Raw genomic sequence first — 21,103 nt, 5'->3', positions numbered from 1 at the left:
GCCATATTTGGCATCGACTAGTCAAAATGTTCAAAATGTACTGCATTTAAAGTTTTCCTCCCAGGGCTCTCATTTCTTTTTCTTTTTCCAGTTTCTCTCTACTCCTAAGCTGAAGATCTGTGGTCTCTGGAAAACTTTCATTCTAGAAGAAAGTTGCGGGCAGGGTGAGGGGAAGAACCCAAAGAGTTAACAAAAAGATATACAAAGATGTTTCTTCCTGGGGGAAATTTGGTAGAGCACTTCTTTTCTGGCACGTATCCACTCTGGAAGTTTTCTTTAAAAAAGAGTTTGCCTTTTGATTTACTGAAACAAGGAATTTATTTCTGTGATTACTGTGCAGAAGCCGGTGAGAAGTGATTACTCATGACTGTGGAAAGTCACCTGTTCAGAACCAGGCTTACATGAACAGTATGAGAATGGCTGTCTAATGATCTATTGTCTAAAAATGACAAGCCTACTTATAGCTTGGTATAAGTAATAATCTACAATTTCTAAGAATCTATATAAATAAACAATACTCCTGGATTTACAACAGTGCTTTAGTAACTGAATCTCATCAATTATTAGAAGCATGTTAAATTAAGGAATAGTTTTTAAAATGATAACTGATAAACTATTATAAGATAAAAAATAAAGTAATTTATTGAAGAAAGTAAGAAATACTCTTCACTCTAAGGCATTGATTCTTTATCACTAAAACTGGTTTCCAGTACCACAATGAGAATGAAGCCACTAACATGAAAATATTTACTGCCTTAGTAAAATTGCAAAAAGGGGATTTTTATGAATTTCATCCTCAGTAGTTATATAACTACTGAGGCCACAGAGGGGGAAAAAAAGTTTACTTTATGATACCTACTATTTAAAAGTTTTCAAATGAGAGACCTCCAAAACTTTCACAACATTTTTGCAGGGTAGATGATAATTTATCTCTTTGTAAAATTTTGATAACAAGAAGCCTCAATCTTGTTTTTGAATAAACTGCTCAAATCAAACCAAAACAAGAAATAATACCCTATGCTTTTAGAGAAATTTCCATGAAATATCAGCATATGAAAATGTTACTGAACAATAAAGGAAGAACTGATTGCCACCTAAGACAAAATGTTTCTGTTACCTTATGACTTACCTGAAGTTTTTCACATGGTCTTCCACTCCAGAAAGACGTATCGAATGCTGCAGTGCATTCAGGTAAGTCAGGGCTTGTGTGGAGGATCCCCAGTTCACATCTGTGGGAAGACAGTATTCATGCAGCAGCTAATACCGGTTGTAACAAGTCACCAATAACAAGTACTTTCACATTTAAAAAGTCAATTGCTAAAATAAACTATTGTACTCAGGACTTTCAATAGTTCAAGTTCATGGCATGAAATTAAGACAATGCCAATCTGAACTACAATTACATTTAAAAAAAAAGTACAACTTAGAAAAGACTGGGATGATAGGGCTGCAGACATGCTGTGTATGCAACTCAAAATGAGCCTTTTACAAATAAAGAAAACATTTAAAAATTACTGCTTATATAGCCAAAGGTCTAAAAGGAAAGAGGCAGATCTATGCTTGTTATAAAGTACTATTTATAGTACTGAACAGTTTAAGTTATTTGAACAGGCAAATTTTACCTCTTACTGAATAAACAAACAGTCTGGACACAAATGATGATTTTAGACATTTGTTACTTTAGAGACTTAATAAGCATATTAGAGAAATAATTGTTTCTGAGATGATTAAAACAGTATCTTCTTTGTCCATTTCATTTCTAAAGCCACCATTCTAATCCAAAACTTCATTCTCTCATACTTGGATTACAAAATGTAATTACCTGGTTTTTTGTAGGTAACATAAATGTAAAGTCCAAGAACTATCACATATGTTAGCAGTGCAGCCCACCAGTTAATGACAAACATCACTATGCAACAAAGAATTGCTCCAAGTAGTGATATCCACATGTTGTAGTATTTGAAGGCAGGGCGCCATCCTAACAATAACAAACAAAATAGATAAATAAAAGTCACTTGGATACCTCATCTGCTTTAGACAGTGGTACATACGTATGCACAAAATAAATTTCTCTGCGGCTGCTACACTAAAAGGTCTTTAAATGTGAACTATAAGGCTAATTATAACAGTGAAGTCATAGACCATTACTGATCACAACAACATGATTCCTGACAGCCAGGAAGTGGGCACATCTATTTATGTCCACATTACCCTATCTTACTAGTTTCTGTATTCAAAAAATTCCCTACCAAAAAAGTATAAATCGGCCTACCCCAGTGAATGCTAAAAACTAGAGAAGATTAAAACATTAGGTTTCAAATTGAGTCCTTAATAGTGCGGTTTTATTTTCTGTGTTTTAGCAGGAGACACATCTATATCCTAATGAATGTATAAAACAATTCAAACTGTTCTTCAGAATCATTAAAAAAGTAATCTACTTGCTAGAAAAACTGTGAGTTGACTATAGAATCATACCTTCCCATTTGGGGAAGTATTTATGAATTAATAAGCTCACTCGAAAAACTGTTGAAGACCGTGTTTTAAAATTTTCATTCATAGGTAATTCCAGAGCCCCAAATACTATTTTTAAATCATTTCAATAAAACTTATATTCTTTTCTAAAATTAAACTTTTAAATTTTGAGATAACTGCAGATTCACACAAAGTTGTAAGAAATAATACACAGAGATTCCGGACACCCTTTACCTAGTTACTCCCAATGATAACATCTTGCAAAATGATATCACGGTATCACAACTAAAATATTAATACAGTCAAGATAAGGAAAAGTCCAACACAAGGATCCCTTGTGTTGCCCTTTTATAGCCACACCCGTACCCATCTCTAAAATTTATATTCTTAAAGTAAAAACTGAAGCTAAGGTGTTTGTGTCCTAAGTTCCCATACTTTATCTTTCCTTTTCTGAGAAACTTTTAGACCCTTAGAAGGAACAGTGCTTTTGTTCCTTATTTCCTTCTCTGATGTCCAACTGCTATCATGGTTTATAACAAAACCCATAAAAAATGTATATGGAGTAATTTTTCAGTTGATAAAGACCCCTTATATTAGAACTCCACAGAACTCATTGTGTTAAAAATATTCCTGGATAGGTTAACTATATCATAATAATGTTCTTGGAACTGAAATGGCAATCAGCTGAATAAAATAATAAAAGCAGAAAAAAGCAAAGTAATTCTTTCACAGTGTCAGAATTTAAATTAATGCTATTTTAAATTCTTTGAAGACAAGAAACAGGCATTATTTACCAATAAACTTCATGATAAAGAGATCTTTGAAGACTCAGTTTGACTCAACTATAAAGGCAGAGTGAAGCACTCGTGAGCTAATTCTCCACATGCCATCTTTTAAAATGTGTTAAAGTTTTGTTTTCTTGGGCTTCCCTAGTGGCGCAGTGGTTAAGAATCCGCCTGCCAATGCAGGGGACATGGGTTCGAGCCCTGGTCCAGGAAGATCTCATATGCTGTGGAGCAACTAAGCCTGTGCGCCACCACTACTGAGCCTGCGCTCTAGAGCAAGCGAGCTACAACTACTGAGCCCACGTGCTACAACTGCTGAAGCCTGCGTGCCTAGAGCCCATGCTCCGGAACAAGAGAAGCCACTGCAATGAGAAGCTCATGTACCCCAATGAAGAGTAGGCCCTGCTCGCTGCAACTAGAGAAAGCAACAAAGACCCAACACAGCCAAAAATAAATAAATAAAATAAATAAATTTATATATAAAAAAAGTTTCATTTTCTCTAAAATTAGACATTACCACATTTACAGAACTTTTAAAAAAACGTAAAGTCACCTGGAGATTTTGCAAGTGATGCATGAAATACTGAAAAATTGATCAACGCATATGATGCAAGGAAGAAGTTAGAGATAATTGGAGCAATAACATTCAGTTCAGCTGCAAAAGAAACATGAAGCATATTTAACTGACATATTAGACCTTTTTTTAACTCTTCAAAACTATGAATTATTTCAAACCTGTAGATAACAGCATAATGAATACTCCTACATCCACAAACCAGATTTAATGAATTTTGCCATATATACTTTATATACTTTAATTTTCAGAAATCATACCTTATGTACACAGTAGAAGCCCCCTTTATACCTCAACTCATCAAAGTTGGAATATTCTTTCCAATGACATTTCGTTTTACTACACACATATATGGTCCATAAGCATTGTGTAGCACTCTTCTGGGTGTTTTAAAAGTTACGTAAATTATATCATACTATATTATCATTCTGTAATTTGTTATTTTTACATTTATTATATTTGAGATTCATCCATATTAATATATGAAAACCAAGTTTATTCATTTTTTTTACTGCTGAATATTATTCTGCAGTTTCACTCTTCTGTTGATAGGTACTCAGGTTGCTTCCATTTATCACTATTATAATTAATGACACTAAGAATATTCTTATATATGTGTGTTTCTATAGGGTAAAAACCCCTAAAAAGAACTGTTGGGTCACAGGAAACTTAACCAAATACATTCTTAAATATCACATGAGAGTTAGTTTCCAGTAGTATAATCAGACTTTTAATAAAAGTCCAAAGTCTTCTTGAGCAGTGAAAGACCCATTAGCTTCCTTACGATCAGAGGCAACAGTACCAAAAAGTAGATCGGCAGAGGTTCTACCTTCATGAAAGACACTGGAATCCTTTTCCTTACGCTATTATCATATTTGTTTTAGGGACAAGAACCTAAGAGTTCCCTCTAGCCCTAATGGAGAATTAGTGATGGTAAGAATTTTAGCAAATATTTAACAAGCGCTATTATTTGCATTATTTTCTAAACACTCTTTCCTTTGATCAAAAAGAAACTAACTTAGTATTGCAGGCAAAGTAACAGTTTGTTTATAATTTAACAATTCAGTGTTGACAGCTGATACTATAAATGCACCAAAATCTACATTAGCGTACATTTATAGACTAACCAATTAAGATGAATCCAAGTGCGATTAAGAATGTTAAGATGTAGCCACGAAGAGGTTCATTATTTTTCCCATAACCTTTAGCAAACATCTGGAAGGCTGGGTAGATGTTGTCCTTACATAAGGCCTAATGAAGAAATGTAAACATTAAAATGAAATATATCGAAATAAGACATACAGATCTGCTTACAGTTACAATAGGTTAATCAGGAATGGAACCCAAGTTTCTAATTCTTGGTCCTCTTTCTTTCCCCTCACGCTGCTTCACCTACAAACTGTAAAGGAGATTCAAACATTTCTAGCATCAGAAAGACAGGAGGTTTAGAATACACTGAAGTTTTTATCCATTTTATTCCACCCCAGGTTGAAATTCTTATATGAATAAAGAGCCAAAGGAGCAGGCATACACATAGAAGAAATGTGGAACCTTGAGAAGTATGACAGACATGTGACTTATTTTAAGAAAACCAAGTCCAAATCCTAGACTCAAAACAAATGAAAATCCTAATTATAAAACATAATCACCTTTCTTAAAAACAATACTGAAAATAATTTTAGTAAATATTCTACACCTCTACTGTACTAACTAGCTACAATAAAAAATTAAGAACAAACAAAAAGAACAAAGGAAATTAACAAAGCTGCAGAATCGATATCTCATTTGTTTTAGTAATAAAAAGTATTTTCTATCCAGTATCAGCCATTTATTTAATGCTCATTAAAGGGAAACAATGTCTATCATACTTATTATTATATCCTGAGTACCTAACATAATGCATAGCACGTATTAGACATTCAGATATTCATAAAATTAAACATTAATGTTGGCATTATGCTAATAGGAATAAGATACTTTAATTCTTTTGATTTATGGTCTTGGACTATACTTTTTATCCTTGGTAAGACATTATGAAAATTTATGCTAACAGTATGTCCATAAAGCAAAAATTCATCACTACTTCCAGAAAGACAACTCAAAACTTACACCCTGAGAGTAGATATAGGCCAAGTGTTTACATATACACATCCACATTCATATGCATAAAATTAAATATGCTACTCTGGATATATGTGTTTGTATATGTCATATAAATATCAATACATGGGCTTGATAGAAGTAAACAAATAATTTAAAAATATTAAAAATCCCATATTTAAATATATTACCTTAACTGCCCCTTTAATAAAATTTGTAACATGAAAATACTTACCTGAAATATTTTGGGCGCACTCACAAGGGATGCTAATGCAGAAGAAAGAGTGGCTGAAAAGATACCTGCAGAAATTAGTGGTGCAAAGCCTGACACCATGCTCATTACCTTAAAAAAGTGACAAAAATGGAAAAATAAGTCTTACATAAAATTCAAAAAAGAACACAACACTTCATCTTTATTATTCCTATGAAGAACACTAATAGTAATTCTGGGAGAAATCTGATAAAAATAACAATAGTAAACAGTAATAATGGTTACGTGCGTACAAACTTCTGAAACTGATTTACCACCAGCCCTAAATGTAAAAAAACTTTTTATTTTGTAAAATGTCAAAGGCACACACAATGGCAGAAGAACATACTGAACTACAGAGTATCCATCGCTCAGTTTCAACAGGGCCAATCTTTTCATTATTGTGAATTAAACCCCAGATCTCATTTCATGCATAAATTTTTGTGTGTACCTCTAATGCGTAAAAACCTTTAAAAACTGTAACTACAGGGCTTCCCTGGTGGCGCAGTGGTTGAGAGTCCGCCTGCCAATGCAGGGGACACGGGTTTGTGCCCCGGTTCGGTAGGATCCCACATGCTGCGGAGCGGCTGGGCCCGTGAGCCATGGCTGCTGAGCCTGCGCGTCCGGAGCCTGTGCTCCGCAACGGGAGAGGCCACAGCAGTGAGAGGCCCGCATACCGCAAAAACAAAAAACAAACAAAAAAAAACTGTAACTACAAAGTCACTGTCACAGCTTATAAACTGGGTAATTCCTTAACAGCATCAAAATACCCAATCACATTCAAAATCCCCAAATTATTCCTCTTTTCTTGCTTTTTAAAAGTTTGTTCAAATCAGGATCCACAAAAGGATTACATTTACATTTGGTTGATATGTCTCTTAAGTCTTTTTCAATCTACAGGCTCACCCTTTCCTTTACATTTTATGATTTTTATGTCATTTCTCCTAGAGAAACCCCATGCTCTGGATTTTGCCGACAATCTCCACTGCCTTGTTTAACTTGTTCCTCTCACCTCTATTTCTAGTCAACTGGTAGGTAGGTAGATCTAGACAAGTTGATCAGACTGAGGTACAAGTTTTCTAGCAAGAATATTCCAAGGTGGTTTGATATACTTCTGTCAGGAAGGTTGTTTCCTTTTTTTAATGTTAAGATAGTAGATTGGTATTGTGGTTATGTTTTTTGTTTGTCTTTAAAGAGTACTTATTAAAGCTAAAAGTAGAAATATCCAGCTGAAAGGATCTAACTCCAGGATTTGCCTCTAAATAATCTAGGAAGTGGGGAGTCATAAATAAAACAAAATTAGCCATGCGCTGATAACTGATGAACTTGGAAAATGTGTATGTTAGGTACATTATATTGCTTTCTCTATCTTTGTACATGTTCAAACATTTCCCTATGATGAAGTTTAAAAAAAATGGATCACTAACTTAGACAATGAGAAGGCAATCAAATAAATCCAAACAGAGGAGCACAATACAAAATAAATTGCCTGGACTCTTCAAAATGTCAACATCCTGAAAGGTTAAAACAGGCAGGCTGGGAACTCCTCTAGATTAAAGAATTTTAAAGTAACTAAAGGCCATGTGTGACACCAGATTGAATCCTGGATCTGAGAAAAATTGATCTGGGACATTACTGGAAGAAGAGAGGAAGTATGAATATGGAATATATATTTAGACAACAGTATTTCATCAACACTGAATTACTTGGGTGGGAAAATTTACCGTGCTTGTACAGAATGTTTTAAATATTTCAATCTGATTGTCACGTGATGTCTATAATTTATTCTCATTATGTTTGAGGAGAAAAATACTATACATATATATATATAAAGATAAGGCAAATGGGGCAAAATATAAACTACTAGTAAATACAAATGAAGGGTAGGTACACAGGTTTTCATTGCACTGTTCCTTGTGAACCTTTGAAATCTGTCAAAGTATTAAATTGATTCCTAAGAGTTGTTTAATGGATTCAGGTACTGTCAACTTGATCTATGCATTATAAATTTTACCAGTAGTGAATGATGATCAACATCTAGATTCATTACTTCATTAGTGGAGATTTACCTTTCATTTATATTGACCAAGAACATGCCAACTGAGACCAAGGAGATAAGGAAATCAGGTTTTAGGCTGTTTACTATACACTTGCCTATAATTTTTTTTTTTTTTTTGCCTATAATTTAATATTAAGTCTGATGTAAAACTAGCTCTGGGCACAATCCCTAGCCATAATACCTAAGTCTGGTTTCATGTATACATAAACCACCTTGTTTCACTTAAATGTCTCTCCCTGCATCTTTCAGAAGATTTAGGTTTAAACCTGAAGAACATATTTAAGAGTTTTAAGAAACATTAGCATTGACTTCTCTGAGAATCTCCGGGAGAAAAAACTCATTGAAAAGATGATTTTCTATTCAGCCTTTTAATACCAATTTAGTAGTTACATACACATGATACATTTTTCATAATCACTATTTTTACACAGTTATTATTTAATGCTAGATTATCTAGCATTGCCAAATCTGTCCTTAGGGAAGGAGATTATAAAGGATAGATAAGGTGGACCAAGATAAAAATAAGCAGACTTGATTTCTGTTATATATACTTCTCAGATAATACAAAATTCCATGTCTGTCTGTAATGCCTTCAAAGTTAACTAAGTACAAAGGCAGGAGGTAAATGAAGAAAAAAGGGGAGAAAAAAGAATATGATACATTGATAGATTAAGCCAAAACTGACACCAGCAACATTACATATAACCATAACATTTCACCTTTCATGTTTTGAGGAAAAGATTCATTTTCTTTTCTTCCATCATCTCTGAATTAAGATAAATAATGCTCCATGCTTAGCATCTAGAAACTATGCTTCTATGATTTGCCAAGTTTCCTGTTTTCTAGTTATACATTTATCCAATAACCTTTGTGTTTCCCACCATTTTATGGTAAAATATGAGTAGCAAGTAAATGAAATGATTCAAATAATAGTAACATCAGTGTTATCAAAAATACATAGTGGAAACAAAGATGAAAAACAAAAGATGGTCTGGTCTTTAATAAGGGGGGGAAAAAGACAAAAGTCTAATAAAAAGTAAAAAAAAAAAAGTGGCAAGTAAAACGAATGGTGAGATTTTGTGTGGGGAATGTGTGTGTGTTGACGATTTAGGGTCCAAAAAAATGTTCATGGAACTAGGTTTGAAGAGCAGACAGATTTGTACATATAAAAAGAAAAAGCCAGTGCATTCCAAGCAGAGTGAAGCAACAAATAAAGCAACAGAGTAGGGTAAGCGTGTGCATGTATACATATACAAACACGTAATGACTGGAGTTCAGTCTGGATAGAAGCAGTGGGACTTAAGTTTGGGTATGAAAGGCTCTGAAGGAGCAAAGAAGCTCACATTTTGTTTATTAAGCAGTGGTGAGTCAAAGGTTTCAGAGGACATTAAAATGTAGAAATATAAGAAACATAAAACTAAAGAAAATTAAACATTTAAGAAAAATAAAGTGACCCTATTATATATGCATATATTTATCAACTATATGCAAAACAGTATTATATAGTGTGCCTTTGTATAGATTTCATGATGGAGTCTCCACTTACATGCTCCTCAGTTACGTTCTATTCACCATTCTTCATTTTCCAAGTGACAAGCAATTGATAATTTTACAGGATTTTCTTTCCATTCTGTATCGCTTTACAAAGTATTTTTTTTTTAATTTACTTAAATTGGAAAAGCAACTTTACGTACACCAAATTCTCACACTTTGCTTGAATGAGTCCATACTTAGACTTGATAAAGACAACACACTTCTGTATTTCAAGGCAACAACACAGAAATCTGATTGGCATTTTCAGTCACTGGGCAGAGACCAACATCTGTGCCTTTCATACACAGTATCAATGTCCGAATTGGCCTGAATAATTAGCTGGACATGAATACTTTCTTTCATTCCTACGATTTTGCCTAGTCTTATGACTAGAAAAAACAAACTTCTATTACATAATTGCGTTCAATATTTTTAACCACTGAAAGTGCAGTAAATTGCTTGAAACTATACAAAAGAAAATACAAATAATGGCATTAAATATTTAAGTTATAAAATTTTAATGTAAAATACATAGATTCTACATAAAATGTCTATATAATGTTCTACAATACATTAAATCCTCAACTATTCTGTTTATTATGTTTACACATTACTGGAGAAACACTAGGAAGCGAAATTTTTATTTTCCACTTTGAATTAGCAGTACCATCTATTCTATAAATTTACCACAGAATATTTTGTTTTAATCTCCTGAATTTACACCTTTATGTTCTTTTGTTTCTAGCATCCTGAGGCTTATCAAGCAACTCTCAAAATATCCTCCAAATTTTAGTGATTCCTTTTCCTCTTCTATCTAAAACCCATAAATTTTATAAAAATTTCATTTTGCTTTCAGTATCTTACAGAGGTAATAATAAAACTGATATTCTCCAAATACTTGAGCAGTAATACTAATCTTCACACAGTTCATACGTTTAATAGTTCACAAACTTTCAAGCATCCATTAATAATTTTATTAATCTGTTGTTCCATAGTGGTTTAACACAGCATCACTATATGATAGCCAGATCTAATGAAATAAAACTACTGATACTAATCAATACTTTTTTAAAAGGGCATTCATATATAAAGCAATTATGGAGAAACCTCAAATTGGAAAACTGAACTCATTTCAATTAGTATGGGTTTAAATTGCTCAAAATAAAAATGAAATACTTAGATGTAAGTCTAACAAAATATGTACAGGATTGATATTCTGAAAACTACATAATACTTATGAAAGAAATTAAAGAAGATCTAAATAAATGGAGAAACGTAAGTGTTCATGGGTTGGAACACTCAACATAGTAAATCTATCAATCCTCCCCAAATTCATGTACAAGTTTAATGCAGTTCCTATCAAAATTCCAACAAGACTTTTTTGTAGATAAACACAGATTATTCTAAAATTTATTCGGAAAAGCAAAGGGACTAAAATAGCTAAAACAATTTTGAAAAAGAATAAAGTAGGAGGAATCAAGCTACCCGATTTTAAGACTTAAAACCAACTATAGTAATCAAGAAAGTATGGCATTGGTGGAGGGATAGACACAAAGATCAATGGAACACAACAGAGAATCCAAAAATAGATCCAGCACATATGACCATGTGTGAGATGTTTTCTTGCTTTCTGAAACAGTATACTGTATATATGTACTATATATTATACCCTATGATAAAAGTGTTGCCCTCTGGGGCCCTTTTGCCTCTGAACAGGCTCAGATTTCATTCTTTCATATTTTTCTGTTTTCACAATTAGTTGCGTACAGTCTTTATTGATATCTGGGTATAAAGTAACAACAATCCTCCCTTCTAAGTTTTTGCTATACTCTGAATGGTCAGAGTTGATAGCAGTCTGACCTCTAGATGAACACAGAATGTCTGTATAATATAAATTTGATGCTCACCTGGAAGTTGTTCATTAGGCCATAGGAACAAGGATAGCTTTCACAAGATGAAAAGTCAAAGTTAAATTTGCAGGCTGCAGAAGTACAGTTTGTTAGCTCTGTTACAATAGTGTCATTAACGTTCCCCGTAGCATCCCGAACAACACAAGAACCTGAAGCACAAGTGACAATGAGGACAAAAAATCAAACTAATGCTTACATTCATTTCAAAATTATATACACCCATAAAGAAATTACAGTGCTGACTGTATATACTTGCTTATTATAGCATACATTGTATTTACAATTAAGAAAGGTTTACCTGGAACAGAATTTGGAAAGCATCATGGTCCTCAGTATTAAGAATTATTTGGAATAACGTACGATGTACAACTAACAGTAATGACCATTCCTTAGAGTTCATATATTCTTACTTTTGAAGCACTTTAACAATGCTTTCTCATCATATATGATGTAAAAATCACAGGCATTACAACAAAAACTAAACAATAAAACAAAAATTAAGTTTTGAAAGGAAGAGTTTTTTTAATGACTAGACAGTCTGTATACAGTTCTTCATACTTAAATTTCTTCTTTGGACTTTCAGAGCAGTGTTTGCAAAACCATCTCCTTAAAGGTACTCCTGAAACCACTGGAGGTTGAGGGCAGAACAGAGAGAGCCCTATCTAACCTTAAAGCAGCTATGCTTTTATAGTTCATATTTTGATGTTCTCCATCAGAATTGTCTGGGGAAAAAAGGTTCCACTGCTTGAGCTAGTTACACAATTACTAGTGTAGAGGTGATCTTTACTGACTCCACTACTGAATATCAGGGAGAAAGGGCTACTCCTGTTGCCCTAGTGTAAACAGAATGAAATGAGTACAAGGGCAAGCATTATTGGAGCGTCAGGTAAAAACAGAAATGTTTTCCTGCAATAACAAATTATTTCCCATGAAACATAATCAGTTATATCATTTTTTAAATTAAAAGTAATTTTCTAGCTTATGTATAATGTATATAAACAGCAGTCCCCAATTTTTTTGGCACCAGGGACTGAGTTCGTGTCAGACAATTTTTCCATGGACGGGGTGGGGATGGTGGGGGGTGGGGTGGGGTGGTGGTGGATGGTTCAGGCAGTAATGCGTGCGATGGGGAGTGGAAGATGAAGCTTCGCTCATTCACATGCCACTCCCCTCCTGCTGAGCAGCCTGGTTCCTAACGGGCCGCGGACCAGTACCGGTCTGCAACCCGGGGGCTGGGGATCCCTGTATACAAGCATGCTAGAAACTTTTAGGGGAATACAAAAATATTTTGCTAATAAGCTTATAAATGTAATTCATTTTCTTTTTTCAAAATGAATTTCAGGAATTTCTGTATGCATTGCAATGATAAATGTAATCGAGTTACTTTTTCAAATGTTAACATAGCCCACCATGATAATATTATTAGCATTTCTAACTCTTGTTTAATAAAATTTCAAAATTACATTTATGCAAATTAGCAGCTCAGTTTGTAAAAACAGTTCTGTCATTACTTCTCAACACATGACTGAATATATGGCAAAAATAAAAATTTTCTTACTCAAATACATGGAAAATTTATATTCTGTAGTCAATGAATTTGGAGTTTGTAATTCTTCTGATTAGTACTAGACTAAGATTTATTCTTGTAGTATGCTTAAAATTTTTACTGTAAAACCTGAATTTTAGAATTTAGATATTAAAGACAATGCTTACATTTTAAAAACATGTTTTCCGGGTAAACTATGTACTTTCATGAATGTGTACTAAATTCAAGACAAGACAGTATCTACAGTCAATGTATGCAAATTATATGTAAAATCAGTAGTTACTAATTTTTTTTCTGTACTCTGTTTCAGTTAAGAACCTCCTATTACAAATAGCCTTTTAAAATTATTTATTTATTTGCTTATAAATAAATAAAACACCAAAACCCTCTTTGCCATGAAAACAGTTTTTTAAAGGAAGTGCCATTATCATATGGTTGGTAACAAAATCTCTGACCTTTGACTTCCTTATCTATAAAGATTTAGAGACTGGCTGATCACTTAAGTCCTTTCTTCAAGTTCTAAAATGTTATGATTCCATGAATGTATTAAAGTGGCTTAAAACCATTTTCATTAATTTAATAACACTTTTCATTCAATTCCTGTGCATTGAAATTAGGTTTTATGGTAAAAAATGCCAGGTATTTCTTAATAGCCTTGAAACAATCTTCATACAACAAGATTACATAAAAATATAAAATAACCATCATAAACAAAAATATTCCAAAATTTGTAACACTCAGAAAGTAAAATGCATTTACTTCTACATATGAATTACATTTTCTGTAAATATATCTCAGTGAAATTTAAGAATCTGCAGATAAGATTTTACATAACTTTCTAGCTTACTAATTAATAGAAATCCTAAAGGAAAAACCTTAGAGCATTTAGTGACTTAGATAATGTCTACAGAATCACCACTAGTTTACTTAAGTATCTTTGAAAATACAAAACTTAGAATCTTTTTATTGAACTATTTCTTAATTTAAAAGTTAGAAATATAATGTCATGAAAATGAATCTTTATAGTATGTACATCATTAAATTTCTGAAACACATAACAAATGTAAGGTTATTTACCTACAGATACTGCAATTCCTATGTAAACCACCGTAGTAATTAAAATGGCTAAGAGTGTTCCTTTGGGTATGGCTGACTGAGGATCCTAGAAGACAAGAACATTTTTTAAGTCTACCTTTAAAAATAAATATAGGTATATCACTTTTTGTATAAAATCGATACAGCATTATTAAAATACTTACTGCGAGATCACCTGAGATATTTGCTCCAGCCAGAATACCAGTTGCGGCAGGAAAAAAGATGGCAAACACAGAAAAAAAGTTCTCTTCCTCTCGAAAATCTGGCCCAAAGTTCTCATTAAATATTTCAGCTGTAGAGAACAAAATATTTTTGGCAATTAATGGATAGCAGATTAGACCATGATAATTTAGGTTAAGAATAAGTGTTTATCTAAGACCCCTGACTTTTCTTCAGCTCAAGTAACTGGTAAATTCTTGAATTATTTCCTAATTCAAGTATGTATTGGTGTTTCTCTTTTCTTATATGAGGGAAATGGTTTACATTCAAAATGATTTGACCTGGTTCATGCCCCACTATTTTTTATACCTTACTAATTATGTTTCAAGCACCTCTAACTTGATTGTTATCTCTCCAAGAGGTTAAAGAAGCAAGAAAGCAGGCAGAAGAACAAAAGGGACATAAAACAAACCTGGAACCACATTTTTCCTTACATCCAGCTTATATTCTATCTATCTGTACAGCTTTCTCTATTTCCTAGTGGTGACTTGTTTGACTTTTGAGGCTATTCATCTGGCATCCAGATAATTTGTAGCTAAGACAAACCAGGTAAAGGTCCTTTCCATTTCAACAATAATGAAAGCTTCAACTAGTCCTGCTGTTTCCATCTATTCTGACAGGCCCTGACACTGAAACAACCAATTAACGGTCATCCATCCATCCATCCAATATTTGCATATACACCACGTGCCAGGTCCTGTACTGGAACCATCCAGTATCTCAAAGTACTGAGAGATCCAACAGCAACAAGCTACCTTCATGGAACTTAAGAGTATCAATGAGGAGCTACAAAACAAGTTAAAAAGGTCACTGCAAATAGCAGTAAATGTACGGATGGAAACAGGGTGTTGTGATAAATAATGAAAGAGAGACAAACTAATTCCATGTGGTTACAGAAGGCTAAAGAGATACAACTAAGGAGCTAACACTTAAGCTGAGACTTTAATGAGCAGGAATCAGCCATGTGATGTTCCAGGAGAAAGAGTACACCAGGAATAACCAACAACATGTAGAAAGGCGCTGAGGCAGGAAAAAAGTTTACCTCTTTTGGAGAACTAAAAGATGCAAAGCCCTCACAGTAAGGGGGAGATGAAATGAGATGGAAGGGATCAGCAGGGGTGAGATTATGCAAAATTTTAATTTTATAGGAGTTTAGATTTTGTCCTACGCCAAGGTGGGCGTAGAACCACACAACTGACATGATGCTTATGTGGATGCTGCATGGACAGTGGACTGAAAGCATCAGCATCTGAAGCAGGGAGACCAATTAGGAGGTACTGCAGTGGTTCAATCTAGTGATGGAAGAATAATGTACTGATTAGAGAAGGATTAGTAAGTAAGAGGGCAAGTAGAAAACACTGAAATCCTGGTTTCTTTCACTTACTAGGATGGAGAGGTCTGAGAACGGTTAGGTAGGAGGGACATCAAATAAACAATTGAATGTATACCTATATCTGGAGTTTAAAGGAGAGATACAGGAATAGAAATATGTGAATCTCTTGAGAGCATTTTGAGCCATGAGAAAAGATATTGCCAAAGGAAAGAATACAGTTAGAAGATGCAGGACAACACTCTGTGCAACTCTGACATTTAGAGGATGGAAAGAAGAGAAGGGGTAACAGGAGTAATAGATATAGTGACCAGTGAATTAGGTAGAAAAGAACTCACTAGAACACAGTGACTGACATCAAATAAAACAAGAAAAGTGTTTCAAGGAGAATGGGACAACTAAATATAATGTTGCTGAGAGTCAGAAGACTAAAAAACTGCACGCTGTACCTAGCAACATGTTATTGTGACCATGACAGACAGAAGCCAGTTAATAGGGGTTGAGAATGAATGAAATAAGACCATTTGGTGAAAGTAACATGGGGAATAAGTTACACACGGTCTCAAAGTATCTCTCCACAAACTACTTATTAATTACAAAGAAGAAAGTGGCAACCTAACAACAGATAAAACTCTCAGGTAGCACTTTCACCAAGTCATTAAATTTAACACCATCAGTGATGGGGAAAACTGACATCATGTGAGTCTCCTGATGTGAGACTCTGAAGACACACTCTTCATGTAGTGTTCTTGGCAAAAGTAAACAAGTGAATCTATGGAAATCAAACAAAACCAACTGGAGGGACTTTCTAAAAAAACAAATGGCCTGTACTCTTGAAGAATGTCAATGTAGGGAAAGAAAAATAAAAGGCTGTGGGGCGGACCAAGAGGATGTGGAAATCACGTATCCACACAACTAGGGGACCTACCAGGCACCAGTGGGGGACCATGGACACAAAAGGGGATGGGAGGAACCCCCAGTGACTGGCTTGCGGGATCTTGGTTCCCAGGCTGGAGGTCAGGCCTGAGCTCCTGTGGTGGGAGCTCTGAGTCCAAACCACTGGACTAACAGAGAACCTACGATCCCAGGCAATATTAATTAGAGTGAGGCTTCCCAGAGGTCCTAATCTCAGCACCACGACCCAGCTCTATCCAACTGTCTGCAAACTCCAGTGCTGGATGCCTCAGGCCAAACAACCAGTAAGACAAGAATACAGCCCCACCCATCAAAAAAAAAAAAAAAAAGAAAGAAACGACAAAAAAATATGTTACATATGAAGGAGCAAGGTAAAAACCTACAAAACCAAATAAATGAAGACGAAATAGGCAACCTACCTGAAAAAAGAATTCAGAGTAATGATAGTAAAGATGACCCCAAATCTCGGAAACAGAATGGAGAAAATACAAGAAACACTTAACAAGGATCTAGAAGAACTAAAGAGCAAACAAACAATGATGAACAACACAATAACTGAAATTAAAAGTACAATACAAAGTACTCTAGAAGGAATCAATAGAATAACTGAGGCAGAAGAACAGATAAGTGAGCTGGAAGATAAAATGGTGGAAATAACTGCCAGGGAGCAGAAAAAAGAATGAAAAGAATTAAGGACAGTCTCAGAGGCCTCTGGGACAACATTAAACACAGCAACATTCAAGTTACAGGGGTCCCAGAAGAAGAAGAGAAAAAGAAAGGGTCTGAGAAAATATTTGAAGAGATTATAGTCGAAAACTTCCCTAACATGGGAAAGGAAATAGTCAATCAAGTCCAGGAGGCACAGAGAGTCCCATACAGGATAAACCCAAAGAGAAACATGCCAAGACACATATTAATCAAACTATCAAAAATTAACTACAAAGAAAATATATTAAAAGCATCAAGGGAAAGCAACAAATAACACACAAGGGAATCCACATAAGGTTAACAGCTGATCTTTCAGCAGAAACTCTGCAAGCCAGAAGGGACTGGCAGGACATATTTAAAGTGATGAAAGGGAAAAACCTACAAACAAGAATACTCTACCCAGCAAGGATCTCATTCAGATTCGATGAAGAAATTAAAACCTTTACAGACAAGCAAAAGTTAACAGAATTCAGCACCACCAAACCAGATTTACAACAAATGCTAAAGGAACTTTTCTAGGCAGGAAACACAAGAGAAGGAAAGGACCTACAAAAACAAAAACAAAACAATTAAGAAATGGTAATAGGAACCTACATATCGATAATTACCTTAAATGTAAAAGGATTGAATGCTCCAACCAAAAGACACAGACTGGCTGAATGGATACAAAAACAAGACCCATATATATGCTGTCTACAAGAGACCCACTTCAGACCTGGGGACACATACAGACTGAAAGTGAGGGGATAGAAAAAGATATTCCATGCAAATGGAAATCAAAAGAAAGCTAGAGTAGTAATTCTCATATCAGACAAAATAGACTTTAGAATAAAGCCTATTACAAGAGACAAAGAAGGACACTACATAATGATCAAGGGATCAATCCAAGAAGAAGATATAACAATTGTAAATATTTATGCACCCGATATAGGAGCACCTCAATACGTAAGGCAAATGCCAACAGCCATAAAAGGGGAAATTGACAGTAACACAATCCTAATAGGGGACTTTAACACACCCCACTTTCACCAGTGGGCTGATCATCCAAAATGAAAATAAAAAAGCAAACACAAGTTTTAAATGAGACATTAAACAAGATGGACTTAATTGATATTTATAGGACATTCCATCCCAAAACAACAGAATACACTTTCTTCTCAAGAGCTCATGAAACATTCTCCAGGATAGACCATATCTTGGGTCATAAATCAAGCCTTGGTAAATTTAATAAAATTGAAATCATATCAAGTATCTTTTCTGACCACAACGCTATAAGACGAGATATCAACTGCAGGAAAAAAAAAACTGTTAAAAATACAAACACATGGAGGCTAAACAGTACACTACCAAGAGATCACTGAAGAAATCAAAGAGAAAACCAAAACACTACCTAAAAACAAATGACAATGAAAACATGACAATGCAAAATGTATGAGATGCAGCAAAAGCAGTTCTAAGAGGGAAGTTTATAGCAATACAATCCTACCTCAAGAAACAAGACACATCTCAAACAACCTAACCTCACATTTAAAGCAGTTAGAGAAAGAAGAACAAAAAAAATCCCAAAGGTAGCAGATGGAAAGAAATCATAAAGATCAGATCAGAAATAAATGAAAAAGAAATGAAGGACACAATAGCAAAGATCAATAAAACTAAAAGCTGGTTCTTTGAGAAGATAAACAAAATTGATAAACCATTAGCCAGACTCATCAGGAAAAAAAGGGAGAAGACTCAAATCAACAGAACTAGAAATGAAAATGGAAAAGTAACAACTGACACTGCAGAAATACAAAGGATCATGAGAGATTACTACAAGCAACTATATGCCAATAAAATGGACAACCTGAAAGAAATGGATAAATTCTTAGAAATGCACAACGTTCCGAGACTGAACCTGGAAGAAAGAAAATATGAACAGACCAATCACAAGCACTGATATTAAGACTGTGATTAAAAATCTTCCAACAAACAAAGGCCCAGGACCAGATGGCTTCACAGGTGAATTCTATCAAACGTTAAAAGAAGAGCTAACACCTATCCTTCTCAAACTCTTCCAAAATACAGCAGAAGGAAGAACACTCCCAAGCTCATTCTACAAGGCCACCATCACCCTGATACCAAAACCAGACAAAGATGTCACAAAGAAAAAGATCTACAGGCCAATATCACTGATGAACATAGATGCAAAAATCCTCAAAAAAATACTAGCAAACAGAATCCAACAGCACATTAAAAGGATCATACACCATGATCAAGTAGGGTTTCTCCCAGGAATGCAAGGATTCTTCAATATATGCAAATCAATCAATGTGATACACCATATTAACAAATTGAAGGATAAAAACCATATGATCATCTAAATAGATGCAGAAAAAGCTTTCGACAAATTCAACACCTATTTATGATAAAAACTCTGCAGAAAGTAAGCACAGAGGGAACTTATCTCAACATAATAAAGGCTACACATGACAAACCCACAGCCAACATCGTTCTCAATGGTGAAAAATTGAAACCATTTCCTCTAAGATCAGGAACAAGACAAGGTTGCCGACTCTCACCACTATTATTCAACATAGATTTGGAAATTTTAGCCACAGCAATCAGAGACAAAAAAGAAATAAACGGAATCCAAATTGGAAAAGAAGAAGGAAAAGTGTGACTGCTCGCAGATGACATGATACTATACCTAGAGAATCGTAAAGATGCTACCAGAAAAGCACCAGATCTAATCAATGAATTTGTAGAGTAGCAGGATACAAAATTAATGTACAGAAATCTCTTGCATTCCTATACACTAATGATGAAGAATCTGAAAAAGAAATTAAGGAAACACTCCCAGTTACCATTGCAACCAAAAGACTAAAATACCTAGGAATAAATCTACCTAGGGAGAAAAAAGACATGTATGCATAAAACAATAAGACACTGATGAAAGAAATTAAAGATAATACAAACAGATAGAGAGGTATACCATGTTCTTGGATTGGAAGAATCAACATTGTGAAAATGACTCTACTACCCAAAGCAATCTACAGATTCAATGCAATCCCTATCAAACTAACAATAGCATTTTTCACAGTACTAGAACAAAAAATTTCACAATTTGTATGGAAACACAGAAGACCCAGAACAGCCAAAGCAATCTTGAGAAAGAAAAATGGAGCTGGAGGAATCAGGCTCCCTGACTTCAGAATATACTACAAAACTACAGTAATCAAGACAGTATGGTACTGGCATAAAAAGAGAAATATAGATCAATGGAACAGGATAGAAAGCCCAGAGATAAACCCACGCACATATGGTCACCTTATATTTGAAAAAGGAGGCAAGAATATTCAATGGAGAAAAAACAGCCTCTTCAATAAGTGGTGCAGGGAAAACTGGACAGCTACATGTAAAAGAATGAAATTAGAATACTCCCTAATACCATACACAAAAATAAACTCAAAATGGATTAAGGGGCTTCCCTGGTGGCGCAGTGGTTGAGAGTCCGCCTGCCAATGCAGGGGACGCGGGTTCGTGCCCCGGTCTGGGAGGATCCCACATGCTGCGGAGCGACTGGGTCCGTGAGCCATGGCCGCTGGGCCTGTGGGTCCGGAGCCTGTGC

At 34.6% G+C, this 21,103-nt stretch overlaps 1 protein-coding gene across 1 annotated transcript in view; it reads right to left on the bottom strand.

The window, feature by feature from the left end:
* Positions 1–21,103, bottom strand: part of SLC12A2 (solute carrier family 12 member 2) — a gene marked incomplete at its 5' end in the record, with an annotated part of 108,823 nt that overhangs the window by 36,770 nt on the left and 50,950 nt on the right. Inside the window, 8 exons of the mRNA XM_082650205.1 lie at positions 1,130–1,229; positions 1,823–1,978; positions 3,811–3,912; positions 4,959–5,082; positions 6,167–6,274; positions 11,681–11,832; positions 14,307–14,391; positions 14,489–14,616. Of these exons, the coding sequence (XP_082506331.1) occupies positions 1,130–1,229; positions 1,823–1,978; positions 3,811–3,912; positions 4,959–5,082; positions 6,167–6,274; positions 11,681–11,832; positions 14,307–14,391; positions 14,489–14,616 (955 nt within the window). The remainder of the gene's footprint in view (positions 1–1,129; positions 1,230–1,822; positions 1,979–3,810; positions 3,913–4,958; positions 5,083–6,166; positions 6,275–11,680; positions 11,833–14,306; positions 14,392–14,488; positions 14,617–21,103) is intronic.

Source organism: Grampus griseus (genome assembly GCF_964374135.1).
Source record: "Grampus griseus genome assembly, chromosome: 3".
NCBI classification, from domain to species: Eukaryota; Metazoa; Chordata; class Mammalia; order Artiodactyla; family Delphinidae; genus Grampus; species Grampus griseus.
Note: the sequence above shows the minus strand (reverse complement) of the source record. Positions and strands in the feature narration are given on the sequence as shown.